Source organism: Scyliorhinus canicula, chromosome 11 (assembly GCF_902713615.1).
Source record: "Scyliorhinus canicula chromosome 11, sScyCan1.1, whole genome shotgun sequence".
Classification (NCBI taxonomy): domain Eukaryota; kingdom Metazoa; phylum Chordata; class Chondrichthyes; order Carcharhiniformes; family Scyliorhinidae; genus Scyliorhinus; species Scyliorhinus canicula.
The window spans coordinates 7,136,993-7,154,633 of record NC_052156.1 but is presented as its reverse complement, the minus strand read 5'-3'; the positions used below and the strand labels follow the sequence as shown (position 1 = coordinate 7,154,633).

The window sequence follows — 17,641 nt, the reverse complement described above, 5'->3', positions numbered from 1 at the left end:
TAGGCATATTCCAAACATATACATACACTCACATATCAATCTTAGAACCTCCACCAGGCTGAAATCCTCACTTATTACTTAAAGCACAAATTAGTGTTCCGATCTCCAAAAAAAAAACCATATCAACACAACACAGTCTCATAATACACTCCAACCCTGCATACACAACAATCTTTAATGGTCACATAAAGTATCAGTAACATTGGGTTGCACACTTTCACATTACCCACCTTGGTTGATTCGCCTTAATTTTTTTTACTGAGGTTAACGGCGATACAAAAAGTGCATCCCTCCCTTTCTAACATTAATCTTCCTCCGACAGCCATTCAATTTGACGCGTAGGTTTCTGTTTTGCTTTCAATTTAGCGTCTAGGCCAAAATCCCCTTTCTCCAGCCACCTAAAGGTCGATACTTCCTTTTTTGTTAAAACAAAACCTTCGCTTCCAAAGCTAAAAGGGAGACGAGCACAATTAAGAAGAAAAAATAACTGGCAGTCAAAATAAGATCTCCCTAATCTGGAGTCAGAATGGATACAATGTAACAGTGTAGCAAATCAACAATGTGTCAATTTCAAACTGATACAATCTGCACAAGACTGATCGCTACTTACAGATCGCAATGTTTTCCGGGGGGGGATTAAAGCGGGGTTAGCAGCTCGTTTCCACACCTCAAGAGGAACATATCTCTGCCTTTCTATCTCTCTGTCTCGGGCTGCTTTATGGACTTGCACAGGGTCAGCAAATCACCTGACTACAGGCTCCTTCCACATCGACTCGGCACAGGAGCAGTTTCCTGCTGGACGGGCCCTCCCCCGGTCCAACTTCTGGCACTGTCTCCAAACTGCACAGCGACATCCCAGACGAAACGGACCGGGGGGGGGGGGAGAAGGGGGATGAGTCATATAGTACAGAGGCAATCTATTCGGCCCATCGTCCGTTTGCCAGCTCACAGTATCCCTACAGTGCAGAAGGAGGTGCCATTCAGCCCACCGAGTCTGCGCCCACCCTCCGAACGAACCCCCTAACCTCAGCCCAATCCCCCGCCCCAACCCCGTAACCCCACCTAAACTGGCCATCTTTGGACTGCGGGAGGAAACGGGAGGACCCAGAGGAAACCTATGCAGACACGGGGAGAATGGGCAAAGTCCACCCAAAATCAAAATCGAACCCGGGTCCCTGGTGCTGAGGCAGCGGTGCTAACCACTGTGACACTTGTTGGAAGAGCAATTCAATTAGTCCCACTCACTCTCACCATTAGCACATAGCCTTCAAAATGTTCCTTTCCAAAATATACAAAAAAGTCTTACATTTATACAACGACTTTCACTACCTCACAATATCTCAAGGCGCTTGACCTCACAATATCCCAAGGCGCTTGACAGTAAATTAAATCTTTTTTGGAGAATAGTAGTTGTTCTAATTAGGAAACAGCAGCCAATTTGCACAGAGGGAGCTCCCACATATGTTACAATTGCCAGATAAGTGCTGTCTTAGTGATGGTGGTTGAGAGATAGATATTGGCCAAGGATAGCTGGGAGAACTCCCCCGGTCTTCTCCAAAATAGCGTAATGGGGTCTCTTCACCCACCTGTGACGGTGGACAGGGCATCGGTTTAACCCTAAAATAAGAGCAAAATACTGCAGATCTGAAATAAGAACAGAAATAGCTGGAAACAGTTAACTTTTCAAGTTTGAGGGTGGTGGTGGCCTGGAATGCACTGTCAAATGGGGTGGTTGAGGCAGATACGTTAGCGACCTTTAAGACTTATCTGGATAGGCACATGAACAGACGGGGTATAGAAAATAAGAACTAGGAGCAGTAGGCCATCTGGCCCCTCGAGCCTGCTCTGCCATTCAGTGAGATCAGGCTGATCTTTTGTGGACTCAGCTCCACTTTCCGGCCAGAACACCATAACCCTTAATCCCTTTATTCTTCAAAAAACTATCTATCTTTATCTTAAAAACATTTAATGAAGGAGCCTCAATTGCTTCACTGGGTAATGAATTCTATAGATTCACAACCCTTTGGGTGAAGAAGTTCCTCCTAAACTCAGTCCTAAATCTGCTTCCCCTTATTTTGAGGCTATGCCCCCTAGTTCTGCTTTCACCCGCCAGTGGAAACAACCTGCCCGCATCTATCCTATCCATTCCCTTCATAATTTTATATGTTTCTATAAGATCCCCCCTCATCCTTCTAAATTCCAACGAGTACAGTCCCAGTCTACTCAACCTCTCCTCGTAATCCAACCCCTTCAGCTCTGGGATTAACCTAGTGAATCTCCTCTGCACACCCTCCCGTACCAGCCTCCCCGGACAGGCGCCGGAATGTGACGACTAGGGGCTTTTCACAGTAACTTCATTGAAGCCTACTTGTGACAATAAGCAAATTTCAATTTCAATTTTTCAATTTTCCAGCGCCAGTACGTCCTTTCTCAGGTAAGGAGACCAAAACTGAACACAATACTCCAGGTGTGGCCTCACCAACACCTTATACAATTGCAGCATAACCTCACTAGTCTTAAACTCCATCCCTCTAGCAATGAAGAACAAAATTCCATTTGCCTTCTTCATCAAGGGAACAGGTGGTTAATGAAGGATACAGGCGGTTGACTAGATAGGACACGTGATCGGCGCAGGCTTGGTGGGCCGAAGGGCCTGTTTTTGCGCTGTAATGTTCTTTGTTCTTTTGTTCCAGCATCCAAAATTTGAGTTCCAAAGAAGAGTCCTATCGGATTCAAAATGTTAACTCGTTTTCTCTCTCCACCGATGCTGCCTGACCTGCTGAGTTTTTCAGCATTTTCTGTTTTTAACCTCGATTCAGCTCCTCACCCAAAAGACCCAAGGTGGCGAGAACGTGGAACTTGCTACCCCCGCGAACAATTGAAGCAAACAGTACAGATGTATTTAAGGGTAAGTTAGATAAGTACACGGGGGGGCAAAATGAACAGAAAGATAGGGCAGGATTAGGGTTGCCAACTGCGATTAAATGTATTCCTAAAGGTTTCATGCCATGATTTGCCCACACTCTCCAGCCATTATTCAGCCAACACATCCACCCTTGTGACACACGGCCTTCCTACAGCGATTAAAAATCACAAACACTTAATACCCAAATAGATGATGTTTGACTGCCAACCAACCAGCCTTTCTCTCCCCTATTTTCAATATTGTTAAATCTGGTAGAGAGAAATGGTCAAAGAAAAATGACAAAACAAAACTTTTTTAACGTCCCAATGATTTTTCTCCAGGATTGCGCACAGAAGGGTTCTGGAAATTGATCTTCGATTCCTGGAGATTGCAGACCGGCCAGTCTCCTCAAGAGAGTCAGCAACCCAAAGCAGGATGAAGGACTGTGGGAGGAGGCTCACGGGGAAGGTAAACACGTGCACACCAAGTGGGCTGAATGGCCTGTTTTATATATAAATGTGCGTGTAACAGTGTTGGTAGTCTAAGGGTTAATTATTGCAGTTTGCTCAATACTCTGAAAATCAGAATGCATGCATGATTTGTAGCTGAGTTTGACTGCATTTGTGTGACTCATGAGCATTGTAAATAGAAATGCATTTTTAAAATAGGAATTTAGAAAGGGAAGTGAAGCAGATATAACTGTGAGGTCACAGGCCGGCACTGGAGTGCACTGTTTTAATACTCAGAAGTGCAAATTACTGAAATGAATATTGATTCACTTGTGGACTTGACTCCAGCTGTATTGCTTATGCTCAATGTTCTTCTGGGATAAAACACCATTTCATTGAGGGCAGCACGGTAGCATGGTGGTTAGCATAAATGCTTCACAGCTCCAGGGTCCAAGGTTCAGTTCCCGGCTAGGTCACTGTCTGTGTGGAGTCTGCACGTCCTCCCCGTGTGTGCGTGGGTTTCCTCCGGGTGCTCCGGTTTCCTCCCACAGTCCAAAGATGTGCGGGTTAGGTGGATTGGCCATGCTAAATTGCCCGTAGTGTCCTAAAAAGTAAGGTTAGGGGGGGGGGGGGTTGTTGGGTTACGGGTATAGGGTGGGTTTGAGTAGGGTGATCATTGCTCGGCACAACATCGAGGGCCGAAGGGCCTGTTCTGTGCTGTACTGTTCTATGTTCTATTTGTAACTGTGAGGAGAATGATAGCCACACCTGACAAGATATTTAGCCATTTAATTTTGGGTTTGAGTTTGGGGAAATTAAGAACAAAATGTGTTTTTTTCCTTCTCCATTTTGTGTTTGTTAACATCCCTAATGTTCAAAATTCCTATTGTGTGCAAAGTATTAAAGGGAAAAGAATTGTGTACAATATTCCATTAATGTTAACAGATCGTTATTGTTTTTTAAAATAAATTTAGAGTACCCAATTTTTCCAATTAAGGGACAATTTAGCGTGGCCAATTCACCAACCCTGCATATCTTTGGGTTGTGGGGATGAAACCCACGCAAACACGGGGCGAATGTGCCAACTCCACACGGACAGTGACCCAGAGCTGGGATCGAAACTGGGACCTCGGCGCCGTGAGGCAGCTGCACAACCACTGTGCCACCGTGCTGCCCAGAGATCATTATTGTTAACCCGCTATGTTTACCATAGAATCCCTACAGTGCAGAAGGAGACCATTAAGCCCTGGCAGCACGGTGGCACAGTGGTTAGCATTGCTGCCTAGGGCGCTGAGAACCTGGGTTCGAATCCCAGCCCCTGGGTCACTGTCCGTGTGGCGTTTGCACGTTCTCCCCGTGCCTGCGTGGGTTTCACCCCCACAACCCAAAGGTGTGCAATTTAGGTGGATTGGCCATGCTAAATTGCCCCTTAATTGGAAAAAAATAATAATTGGGTATGCTAAATTTATTTTTAAAAAGGAGACCATTAAGCCCATCGAGTCTACACTGACCCATCGAAAGAGCATCCCGCCCTAGGGCCACTCCCCTGCCCAATTCCCGTAACCGTGCCTCACCTACTCTTCTTTGAACACTAAGTGGCAATTGAGCGTGGCTAATCCACCTAACCTGCACGTCTTTAGACTGTGGGAGGAAACTGGAGCTCCCGGAGGAAACCCACACAGTCACGAGAACGTGCAAACTCCACACAGTTGCCCAAGGCCGGAATTGAACACGGGTCCTTGGCACTGTGAGGTAGCAGTGCTAACCACCAAGTCACCCTCTTCTCAGGCTGGAGATAAAATACATTTGATGCCTCATGCCTTCAAATGTAAAAGAACATAAAAAATAGGAGCTGGACTAGGCTGTACAGTCCCTCTTGCTTTCTGTCCCGTCATGACTGATTTTCGACCACATCTCCACTTTTCTGCCCTATCCATATATCCCGTAGAATCATAGAATAGTTACAGCACAGAAGCAGGTGACTTGGCCCATTGAGTGCACATGAGAACTTTAGCTAGTTCCTCCTCCAAATGTATCCCATAGCCCTTCCTTTTTTTCATTTTTGGGTGCTTATCCAATTCCACTTTGAAAGCCATGACTGAATCTGCCTCCACCACACTCACAGACAGTACATTCCAGATCCTAACCACTCGCTGCGTGAATCTGCCTGCACCACACCCACAGACAGTACATTCCAGATCCTAACCACTCGCTCCGTGAATCTGTCTCCACCACACTCACAGACAGTACATTCCAGATCCTAACCACTCGCTGTGTGAATCTACCTCCACCACTCACAGACAGTATATTCCAGATCCTAACCACTCGCTGTGTGAATATGCCTCCACCACACTCACAGACAGTACATTCCAGATCCTAACCACTCGCTGTGTGAATCTGTCTCCACTGCACTCGCAGACAGTACATTCCAGATCCTAACCGCTCGCTGTGTTAATTTTTTTTTTCTCACATCACCTTTGATTCTTTTGTCACTCGCCTTAAATCGGAGTCTCTGGTTCTCAATCTTTCTGCCAATGAGAATATCTACTCCATTGTTACAGACAGGACTGAGACAAACTGCGGGCATTGTAGCACAGTGGTTAGCACAACTGCTTCACAGCTCCAGGGTCCCAGGTTCCATTCCCGGCTTGGGTCACTGTCTGTGCGGAATCTCCATGTTCTCCCCATGTCTGTGTGGGTTTCCTCCGGGTGCTCCGGTTTCCTCCCACAGTCCAAAGATGTGCAGGTTAGGTGGAGTAGCCGTGCTAAATTGCCCTTTGTGTCCAAAAAGGTTGGGTAGGGTTGCTGGGTTACGGGGATGGGGTGGAGGTCTGGGCTTGGGTGGGTGCTCTTTCCAAGGGACGGTGCAGACTCAATGGGCCGGCCGAATTGCCTCCTTCTGCACTGTAAATACTAAAAAAGAGCTGAACTTCTTTTCCCTCTCATTGTCTATCCGTAAGCAGAGGTGTTTCTGAACTATTTCTAAAGTAAGCGTGTGTATTTTCCTCAAACCCTCAGTTTGCATGATCCAATTTTCTAAGTAGCACATAGTCAACAAATTCAGACGGTTAGTTTATTTCATATTCAAATACAGGCACAGGGATGTTCGCAATCTCGTGCACACATATACACATACAGGAAAAGCAATAGAAAAGAAGGGTTTTTGACAACTATGGATAATAGCAGTAGAAGAACCAAAGAAAGTTCCTGTGATTTCCAGATTCCAGAAAGTCAACATTCTGAGGCTGATTCCTTTGTGGTGGAGTTGAGTTCCGATGAGTTTCTGGTTGGAGACAGCAGCACGAAAATCCTTGAAAGCGAATAAGAATGCCTTTAAAATAAAATGGGCTTTGAGGAGTTGAGAAATGGTGGTTAGCTGCTTGGTCAGCCAGGAGCCCTGTTGCTCTTTTCAAGTTGGAAGTAATCGGCAGACTGACTTGAGGATAGAAATGTAATTTTTTTTTTGATTTTGATTTCTGATTTGATTTTATTGTCACATGTACCGAAGTACAGTGAAAAGTATTTTTCTGCGGAATTATTATTAGAACTATCCAAGTGGCTAGACACATGAGATTGTGCAATGTGGCCCATGAATGAGTTAACGTCAAGCAGTTTCTGTGTTTCTGGCCAAAATCCATTGTTTCCCGTAGGAGTGAAATTATGGCTGTTAACACCTCTTCAGGTACAATGAGTTTCAATGCCTCTTTCTTTGTTATCACCACGGCCAGGGATCCAATTTGTTTGTTAGCCTTCTAGATTTGTGATTATAATGTGGCCATGCAATGGGGTGTGAGATTCCACAAGGATGAAAGTGGAACTATTTTTTTGTAACCTCTGTTGGAAGCTTCCAGAACAGAATGCCGATCTTGTGAGTCATGTGATCTGCAGGCACTACCTTTTGGTTCAGCAAAAGTCCATCTTAAAAAGCAAAAACAAAAGTCTTGACTCACGTCTGATTGACGTAACACTATGTCAGGCCTTTCGGTTCAGCAAAGACCTTATCTTCTGGCAGGAGAACAATGGCAACTTCTCCAATCTGAACTGGAGTCCCTCATCCCCGGAACCATTCTCGGAAATAATTTCTGCAGCCCGCTGGATTAAAGAATTCCAAAGATTTGCAACACCTGTTTGATGTACTGGCTGCCATGGAAAAGTCTTTAAGAATGAAAAACTCTCCGTGACTGAAGCTAAGCTCTGTCCAATTGCAGATAAGAAAATGGTGGCATTATATTGGGGTTACTTCTCAATTGTTTCTGTTTAGGTTATAGGGTGATGTGATTGTTGTAATGAGTATTATCATGCGGAAGGGCAGGAGGATGGAAGTCACATGCTTTGATTAAACAAGACAGCTGGTCTTAGAGTTCTTCCTTACCAAAGGATTAGTCGGGTTTGTGAGGTCTGTTAAATCTTCAGAATGTTAATTGACGCCACCTATGAGCCAATGAGCTGGAGGCAGAACAGGACATGTGGCAATACATGGCCGCAAACGGTCCATCCTCGAGCACACAGGAACACAGGCACAGTCCGAGGCACAGTGGAGGTGATTGGGTAATGCTCCCAACAGTCACACTTGGAGATCACACTGCTGTAAATCACTGGGATTGATTTTAGACACTTGAACTGGTAGAAAACCATCTTTCCTGAGTCTTGTTAATCCTACCTCACTTCCAATCCACACCCTAGTTAACCTTTGCTGGTTAGGCGATTCTGTGCTTATTAACTTGGAATACAAACCTCCCTTACCAGTTTGTCTTTCATTTGGCTTGTCTGATTTGCTCGCTCCGGTAAAAGATCGCCACGGTACCATTTTGAAAAAGAATAAGGTGCAATCCCAGATCGCTGGCTAATATTTATCCCGGAATCAACATCACTGAAAAAGATTATCTGGTCGTTATTACATTGTTGTTTGTGAGAGCTCGGTAGTAACAAATTGGCCATACCATTTACAATAGTGACTACATTACAGAAGTACTACATTGGCTGGAAAATTAGCGTTTTGGGATGTCCCAAAGCCATCAACGAGGCTTCTGAATTGCAAGTTTCTCTTTCCTTTTCAGCTTTCTGTCAAATGAAAACCACACTGCAACATTTCCCTCCCCCACCTTACCCCCCCCCCCCCCCCGCCCCATCACAGTCTTGGCATAAAGAATGGGAACGGTTAGGTGTAGGGCCACCACTTGCCCAGTTAGAATCATAGAATTTACAGTGCAGAAGGAGGCCATTCGGCCCATCGGGTCTGCACCAGCCCTTGGAAAGAGCACCCCATTTAAGCCCACGCCTCAACCAATTCCCCGTAACCCAGTAACCCCACCTAATCTTTTTTTGGACACTAAGGGCAATTTATCATGGCCAATCCACCTAACCTGCACATCTTTGGACTGTGGGAGAAAACCGGAGCACCCGGAGGAATCTCACGCAAACACGGGGAGAACGTGCAGACTCCGCACAGACAATGACCCAAGCTGGGAATCGAACCTGGGACCCTGGAGCTGTGAAGCAACTGTGCTAACCACTGTGCTACCGTGCTGCTCACGTACCATGCTAACGCACAGTTAAGACATCACACACAAGCTATCCACTCCTCTTCTGTCCTTTGATTACTTTCCTGTTCATCATGTTATTTGCTTCTCTTTTTTTCTCTCTCTCAGTATACCTCTCACAATTTCCCACTTTTATATCAGCCTCTCCATTTTTTTCCAGCCCCTCTTCTGCAAAAGAGGCAATTATTCCATTGTAAGGAAAGCTACAATACTTTGTAATCTAGTTAGAATTACTACTTAGTTAGGAAAGTAAAATTGTAGCAGTCATAATTTTACACTGTCATCCATTCATTGATCACAAGTGGCACATTCGGTGGGGCCCAACCAACATTGCTCGTTACATAGGAACGGGAGGAGGCCATTCAACCCCTTGAGCCTGTTCCTCCTCTCCCATTCAATCAGGTTCTGATCATTTCCCCACTGAGGTTCTATATTCCTCACTGCATTTGGACAAAATATTCTTTGGATTCATGTTATGTCGGTTGTCTTAATGTAGGACAACTTTTAGATAAAACATCGTATGTTCAAGCATAAACATAGGGCATATTCCAAAATATTTCTGTCATCAATTGTGAGCATTTTAATACTGGGACTTTTTCTTTAATCCTTGCTAATCATCCCTCTATCAACATGTACTATCGTCTGCACTTGATTTCCAACCTTAATGGAAACTCGGAAGAAACATTTTTTTTTATAAATTTAGATTACCCAATTATTTTTTCCAATTAAGGGTCAATTTAGTGTGGCCAATCCACCTACCCTGCACATTTTTGGGTTGTGGGGGCGAAACCCACGCAGACACGGGGAGAATGTGCAAACTCCACACGGACAGTGACCCAGAGCCGGGATCGAACCTGGGACCTCAGCGCCGTGAGGCAGCTGTGCTAACCACTAGGCCACCGTGCTGCCCTTCTCGGAAGAAACATAATAAAATAATTACATATCCAACAACATTGCTAAGCATCGACAGAAACGTCACTTGACTGCCTTTAACCAATAAACTATCCCACAAAATCACGTCATTTTAAAAAAAGTTACATAATACATATATTGTGCATATAGTCGGGCACACGGTGGCACAGTGGTTAGCATTGCTGCCTCACAGCGCCGAGGTCCCAGGTTTGATGCCAGCTCTGGGTCATTGCCCATATGGAGTTTTCACGTTCTCCCCTTGTTTGCGTGGGTTTCACCCCCACAAACCAAAAGATGTGCAGGCTAGGTGGATTGGCCATGCTAAATTGCCCCTGAATTGGAAAAAATGAATTGGGTACTCTAAATTTATTTTTAAAAATATTTTGCATATAGTGCAAAAGTTATGACAATGGAAGATTTATTCAAATTTTCCCTTTACACTATGTTCACTTCAGTTTTTTCCCTCTTTGCAGTCATCCTCTATCACATTTTCCCAGGGATCAGCTCCTAATCTTCCATTGATGAAACTTATCAACTGGTCACTCAAGGAAGTACCATAAGAACATACGAAATATAAGACTCTTCATTATGATTATGGCTGATCTTCTACATCGATTCTGTTTTAGAAACAAATAAAATAGGGCAGGAGGAGGCCATTCAGCCCTTCAAACTTCTCCCCCATTCATTATGATCATGGCTGATAATCCAACCTTTTCTGCTCCATCCCATATGCCTGCTTCCTACTCATGCCAAAAAATGTCATCCTCGATCTTCAGTAGTTTTTAAAAATAAACTTAAAGTACCCAATTATTTTTTTTTCCCATTAAGGGCAATTTATCAAGACCAATCCACCTACCCTGCACATCCTTTTGGGTTGTGGGGGGTGAGACCCACGCAGACACAGGGAGAATGTGCAAACTCCACACACGGACAGTGAGCCGGGGCCGGTATCGAACCCGGGTCCTCGGCAGTGTTCGCTGCTGTTCTGCTCCTATCTTCAGTATACTTAATGACTGATATCCACAGACTTGGTGGTCGGGAATTCCAAAGATTCAGAACTTCTGCGTGAAGAATTTTCTCATCTCAACTTAAATGGACAACCTTTTATTCTGAGACTGCGAACTCGAATTCTAAACCAGGAAAAACAGCCTCTCAACATCCCTCCCGCCAAGCTGCACTTTGAAGCTCAGAATTCTTCCATATTTCAATGAGATCACTGCAATAGCCCGTTCAGGGCCTACCAGGTGCGAATGATTCTCTTCCCTGTGGTCCTTGAAGAGTACGAGCTCCCCAGCTCGGGGCGGGGGATCTCTCTCTCAACCTTTGCAGAAAAGATTGGCCAATAAGGCACAGACCAGAACAGGAACAAGGTAGGGATCTACAGGGCAGTGTATATATCGTGTTGTAAATAAAACTACAGTTCTTTATTTTGCATGGTGCGAACTCCCCTTATTAAAATGAAAAAATGAAATGAACATCGCTTATTGTCACGAGTAGGCTTCAATGAAGTTACTGTGAAAAGCCCCTAGTCGCCACATTCCGGCGCCTGTCTGGGGAGGCTGGTACGGGAAAATGACCTCCCATTTGTCTAAATGCCAGACAGCATAGGCTCATTCTCTCCAGATAGGGCAGCCCCATCATCCCAGGAATCAACCGCGTGAACCTTTGTTCCATCCCTTGAAGGTAAATATATCTTTCCTTAAGTAAGGAGACCAAAACCATGGACGGGTACTTGAGGCTCCCCAGTGATGGCCCTCCCATCCCCAATCTTTTCTCTGAAGAAGCAACGCCAGTGAAAACGATTTACCCATTAGGCGGTGTTCCCTCTAACCTGTTGGCTGTGGACAGCCAGCTTGTTGCACTCTGCAGCCCCTTTAAAATGGACTCTCACAGCAAGAGCCTGCATGTGACGATAATCAAATAATACATTTTAGAGATGTTGGTTGCGGGATAAATATGGCCAGATCTAAGGAGCATTCTTCTTTGGAACTGTGCCATGGGATCTTTTATGTTGACTTGAGAAAGCAGAAGGGGTCTCAGTTTAAAATCTCACCCAAAGGATGGTGCATCTACCAATGCAGCACTCCCTCAACATTGCACTGGGAGGGTCAACCTTCATTATGTGCTCAGGCCTCTGAAGTAGGACTTGAACTCACAACCTACTGATTTAGAGGTGAAAGTGCAACCCATAAAATGAATAAATCACGAACAGTAAAGGTCCAGCTTCCTTATTGGCCATAGTTCCTCATTTGCTAAATTTAGCAAAACATCAGTCAGTGATCAATTGCAATCCAGCAGTACCGGGTTGGCTCAGAAGCACTGTTGCCTCTGATTCACAGAATGGCTACAGCACTGCCTTGTGCCATTCAGCCCATCAAATTTGCTGGCTCATTGCAAGAGATTGTCTCACTTCCCCACACTTTATACATAACCATGCAAGTACTTTTTGGTCTTCAGATGCTTATCTAATTGTCTTTTAAAAGGCCCATCGAATCTGCCACTGCCACCCTCTGAAGCAGAGCATTCTAATCCCAACCACTCGCTGCGTGGAAAGAAAATCCTTAAGTTGCTTTAGGTTCTATTAAAATTAATGGGTTACTTATTAATTACTGGTTGAGGGTAAAAACTAGCTATGCTTACAGGAATCACATTTCAAAAGGAACTATTTATCTTTAAAAAAGTGTTTTGCAACACTTGAGGATACAAAAAAATGGAACACTCTTCACAAAGACGTAATGTGACAAAAAGGAAAAACTTTGACAAAGACAATATTAGAAGACGTTGTGTAAGACAGTGAGTGAGTGAGTTTGGGGCCTGGGTGGCTGAAGGTACAGTTAACCAATAATATAGTGAAGACTTGGGTGTGTGATGAGCAAATTCAGAGTAATGAAGAGTTCAGAGGAAGGGTGGGAGATTTTCGGGTTGGAGGGCGACACAGAGATAAGGAGTTAATGAATATAAAGAAAATAATAAATGTAAGGAGAATTTTAAATATAAGCTGTTGTGGCACTGAATGCAATGTATCAGCAAGGACTGCAGTGATAGGTGAGTAAGTGCAGGATAGGATACAGGCAGCTAGGTTTTGGATCAAGTTTACAGAATGTAGAGGATGGGAGGCTGACTAAGGGACCAGTTCAATGTGGAAGTTACAAGGCCATTGATGTAGGTTCAGTAGCTTATGGACCCAAGCAGAGATAAGGGCAATGATGTAGTGGAAGCAATCAGTCTTTCTGACCGACAATACATTGGATCAGAAGTCCAGTTTCAGGTCAGTCTGGATTAAGCAAGCACAGTGGCTGGTGACAGGGATGGAATAGATGACAAGGATGTAGAGTTTATGGTAGTGGGCTGGAAGGTAGTGGCTTTATTTGTTAATTGTAAGCAATATGGTGTAAAGTTAGCACTGTTACTTCACAGCGCCAGAGACCCGGGTTCAATTCCCGGCTTGGGTCACTTTATGTGCGGTGTTGCACGTTCTCCCCGTGTCTGTGTGGGTTTCCTCCGGGCGCTCCGGTTTCCTCCATCAAGTCCCGAAAGACTTGTTAGAAAGACTTGCGCTGTTAAGTGAATTGAACATTCTGAATTCTCCCTCAGTGGACCTGAACAGGTGCCGGAATGTGGCGACGAGGGAATTTTCACATGACACCATTGGAGTGTTAATGTAAGCTACTTGTGACACTGATAAAATAATTATTTTTTTTTAAATTGTAATTCATCCAATACTATATATTGGATAAGCATTTACCGAACTTAAAACTAGTTCAGGAGGTCAAGAGAGGTGACATATACTCATCAGTGTATATTGTCTGTGGATGATATTTAGAGGGCATCACATTGATGTGGGCGAAGAGGGGCTTTCTCAAATTTAGAGTACACAATTCTTTATTTTCCAATTAAGGGGCAATTTAGCGTGGCCAATCCACTTAATCTGCACAACTTTGGGTTGTGGGGGGGTGGCGAGACCAACGCAGACATGGGGAGAATGTGCAAACTCCACACTGACAGTGACCCGGGTTGGAATCGGAACTCGTCACCATGAAGCAGCAGTGCTAACTACTGTGCCCCTCCTCCGGGAGCCTCCAGACATAATGGGTGAATCAGAACCCATCTCTGTGGGTGTCCAATCTGATATACGAAGTGGGGTCTCACGGTAGCATGGTGGTTAGCATCAATGCTTCACAGCTCCAGGGTCCCATGTTCGATTCCCGGCTGGGTCACTGTCTGTGTGGAGTCTGCACGTCCTCCCCGTGTGTGCGTGGGTTTCCTCCGGGTGCTCTGGTTTCCTCCCACAGTCCAAAGATGTGCGGGTTAGGTGGATTGGCCATGCTAAATTGCCCGTAGTGTAAGGTTAATGGGGGGTTGTTGGGTTACGGGTGTACGGGTTACGTGGGTTTAAGTGGGGTGATCATTGCTCGGCACAACATCGAGGGCCGAAGGGCCTGTTCTGTGCTGTACTGTTCTATGTTCTATGGTTGTGAAATCCATCGAGCTGGCCCACAAGAGGGCAGCTGTCGAAGAACCAAAGGGGTGAGTGGCCTGCCGAGCCAAAAACTGGACTGTGGGGGGAAATCAAGGGTTGATGTAAACGCAAGTTCCTTTTTCAGCTTCCCAGCAATTTGGAGATCACCCCTTGACAGCGGGTTGATTGACGGGTCCGCTGACCAATCGGCAGCTGGGATATGACGGGGCGCCGCTGTCAGTGGCCAATGACAGCGCCCGGAGGGCGGGACCTGCGCTGTCATCGTTCCTGCTCCTTCCATTCACTGCCTCCGCTTCGCTTCTCCTCAGAAAATCACTTGCACCTTGCTTTATAAAAAGAAAATAACAGCTAACATACATGGTTCAGTGCAATTTCTAGATCACAAACCGGTCTTTGTTTTTATTACTGTCCATGCGCCCGCATCTTCCAATCCTGGTAACGCTGGCGCGGTGCTGATGACGTCCCGCTCGTTGTGACGTCAGACGCTGGGCCCTCCCTCAAGCAATACCCAGAAAGCGCCGCCTTCGATTGGCCGGCGCGAATTGATTATACATGAGGGCGCGGTGACGCGGGTGCGCGGCCGGGTTTTGGCGCGACTTTCGGGTCAGGTGGGCGTTTTGGCGCGAAAAGGTTTTGTCCGCTTCTTCCTGTGGGGAAAGAGAGAGAGAGAGAGAGACCGGGAGCGAGGGGGGAAAGAGAGAAACCGACAATGGCGGTGAGTGAGGGGGGACGGCCGGTGAGCGTCATCTGAGGGGAAAGCGGTTGGGTTAGCGTTGCTGACCAAAGCCCGCCGTCTCCAGCACCAACACGGACCGGACTGCTGGATCGCGGCCGCCTCTGACCCGCACCGGCTGGGGCTGGCCGACCCGAGGGTGGGGAACTTCTGTTAACTGTCCATCCCAATCACACCCCCAGAAAATACCCCATTCCGCCCCCTAACCGACACCATTAAAACTCCGCATCTAAAACATGTGCTGACCGATCTTCTGTGGCGTTGCTCATTGTGAAGCTGTTCGCGGTCGAGTGCGACAGGAGCCACGCTATAACCCGAAACAAGACTTTACAACAAAGGTCTGAGGCGGTGGCATAGTGATGTTGTCGCCGGACTAGTAATCCGGAGACCCGGGATAATTACCCGGGTCCGAATCCCACCACCGCAGGTGATGGAATTTAAACTCCATAAAATATCTGGAATTAAAACATCTAATGATGGCCATGGAACCATTGTTATGAACCCATCTGGTTCACTCATGTCCTTTAGGGAAGGAAATCTGCCATCCTTACCCGGTCTGGCCTACGTGCGACTCCAGACCCACAGCAATGTGATTGACTCTTAACTGCCCCCTTCAAATGCCGTTAGGGATGGACGATAAATGCTGGCCCAGCCTGCAATGCCCACGTCCCATGAACAAACAAAAACGAATAGCTGATCAAACTTGGGTTAAATGCTTGCTCGGGTATCCTAACCTGCACTATATATCCATCCACCCTCACTGATTTGCTCCACTTTCAGACCAATGCCCCCCCCCCAATTGTGGTCTTTTGTCTACCCCTCTCCATTTGGTGACTCCTCTGGCCTGAAATTTCAGCACTTCCTCCATGGACCATCTCTCGCTGCTCAAAATCCTAACTCTGATCAGGTTTCTGGTCACCTATCCTCTAACATTTTGTTTGTCAATTTCTTTCTCAATATTTATGTGGCCTGTTAGGATGTTTTGCTACATCCAGAGTGTACTATAAATATTGTTGGTAGGTCTCCAACATTTAAATATTATGTTTATTTCTGTATGTGTTTTAAGTTATTCACTACTGCTTGGGTGAATCAGTGTTTGTGCCCTTCCTGTCCCCTGAAGGCACACATGTCTGCAATTTCAATGTTTTTTAATGTTTGGTTAAGCGGTTACTTTGAAATCAAACTTAGAAATAGAATTTTGTCCCCTATAACAGCAATGTGTTAATGACCTGCTTTTAGTCAATGTTGGTTCACCGATTTTAAAAATTAGCCTGGACACCCAGGTGCCCTACCCAATACTTAAAAATTTGCTGTGGAATCTTTACATTGATCTGAGGGAGAACCACAGGGCTTAGGTTTGACATCTCACCCAACGGATTGCACCTCTGATAGTGCTGCCCTCCCTCAAAACTGCACAGGGAGTGTTGGTCTAGATTTTGAACTCCAGTCTCCACCTTCTATTTCGGGCAAGTGCTACCAATTATACTGGTTGTACAGTCATTGAGACCTACCTTCTTGCTTTTACCCCATGCTTGTGGAGTGTTCTCCCTCCAGCTGTGTATAACCAATTCTCTCTCTCGTCAAGAGATGCTAATGGTCCTTTGTCGACTATGGCTCATATTATTTAGTCATTGGCATGTGTAACTGTAAAGGATTTAACCTGTACAATTCTTGACTGCATCTGAGATTCACTTTTTCACGAGCCTTGCAAGATGCGAGCAGGTTTGCTGGACTGTTAAATGTGCACAATTTCATCAGCCAAATATTTGATGAAAATTGCATTGATGCCTTTGGCTGAGTGTAAGCAAATGTGTAGACTAATAGTTTGGTTTATGATACCTCAAATGTGGGCAGTCTTTCCCTATTAATGTGTGTCCTGGTAACTTAAGATAGTTTGCACGGACTAGTATACCTTCTCTGATTCTCTTATTTTGCCTGCCCTCACCATATTTAGGATTCTTCTGAGTCATTCACCATGGCTACCAGCCCCAACCGAACCCCTCGGCGTGGGGATGCTTTAACTTCCAGCCCAGGAAGAGATCTCCCTCCATTTGAAGATGAATCAGAAGGATTGCTGGGAACTGACGTGCTGGGGGAGGAAGAGGATGGAGAGGATCTGATGGGAGATGATCTGGAACGGTCAGTAATGATTGCAATGCTACCATTCTACCTATTGTTTGCTCTCTGTTCATGGATAGGAGATTGTCTGTAAATGCAGGTGTGTCGACCTGAAAAGTTTTTGGGACTTGAACCGTAGTTTCCAGCTACGAGTTGATGTCACTTGCAGCATTGTCTAATTGTTAATTTTGAAATGTGAAGCTTCTGTGTTTTGCCATGGCTGCCAACTGCTCTGCTGAGAAAGAGGGCAAATTAATCTTGTGGCTCAGTATAATAATTGTGGAAATTGTTATTCGTTGTCGTCTCGTGCATCTACAACAGTGATTAAGAGGTTCATTTGTTGGCGGCAGCTGAGATCTTTACCTCTCCGTAGCACATAATGACGTTTTGTTTAATCCTCCTTTTAGAAGACAGGCATGAAATTTGTCTAATTTCTGTTTGGTTGAGTATTGATCAGGATCAAAGGATTGGAAAATTTACAAAAAAGTGGGATCATGGCAAGAC

At 45.4% G+C, this 17,641-nt stretch overlaps 2 protein-coding genes across 6 annotated transcripts in view; one reads left to right on the top strand and one right to left on the bottom strand.

Annotated features, from left to right (window-relative positions):
• Positions 1-14,739, bottom strand: part of tpra1 (transmembrane protein, adipocyte asscociated 1) — a 106,508-nt gene extending 91,769 nt beyond the window's left edge. For 2 of the 5 annotated variants that reach the window (XM_038812157.1, XM_038812160.1), the window contains exons 1-2: positions 611-800; positions 231-449 (exon numbers count right to left, since the gene is read on the bottom strand). The gene's annotated coding sequence lies outside the window, so the exon portion shown is untranslated. Of the gene's footprint in view, positions 1-230; positions 450-610; positions 801-14,643 lie in introns of those variants that run through there. The other 3 variants (XM_038812158.1, XM_038812156.1, XM_038812161.1) reach the window with 2 other exon arrangements.
• Positions 14,740-14,864: 125 nt separating this feature from the next.
• Positions 14,865-17,641, top strand: part of mcm2 (minichromosome maintenance complex component 2) — a 37,464-nt gene continuing 34,687 nt past the window's right edge. Inside the window, exons 1-2 of the mRNA XM_038812155.1 lie at positions 14,865-15,001; positions 16,974-17,158. Of these exons, the coding sequence (XP_038668083.1) occupies positions 14,996-15,001; positions 16,974-17,158 (191 nt within the window). The 5' untranslated portion in view covers positions 14,865-14,995. The remainder of the gene's footprint in view (positions 15,002-16,973; positions 17,159-17,641) is intronic.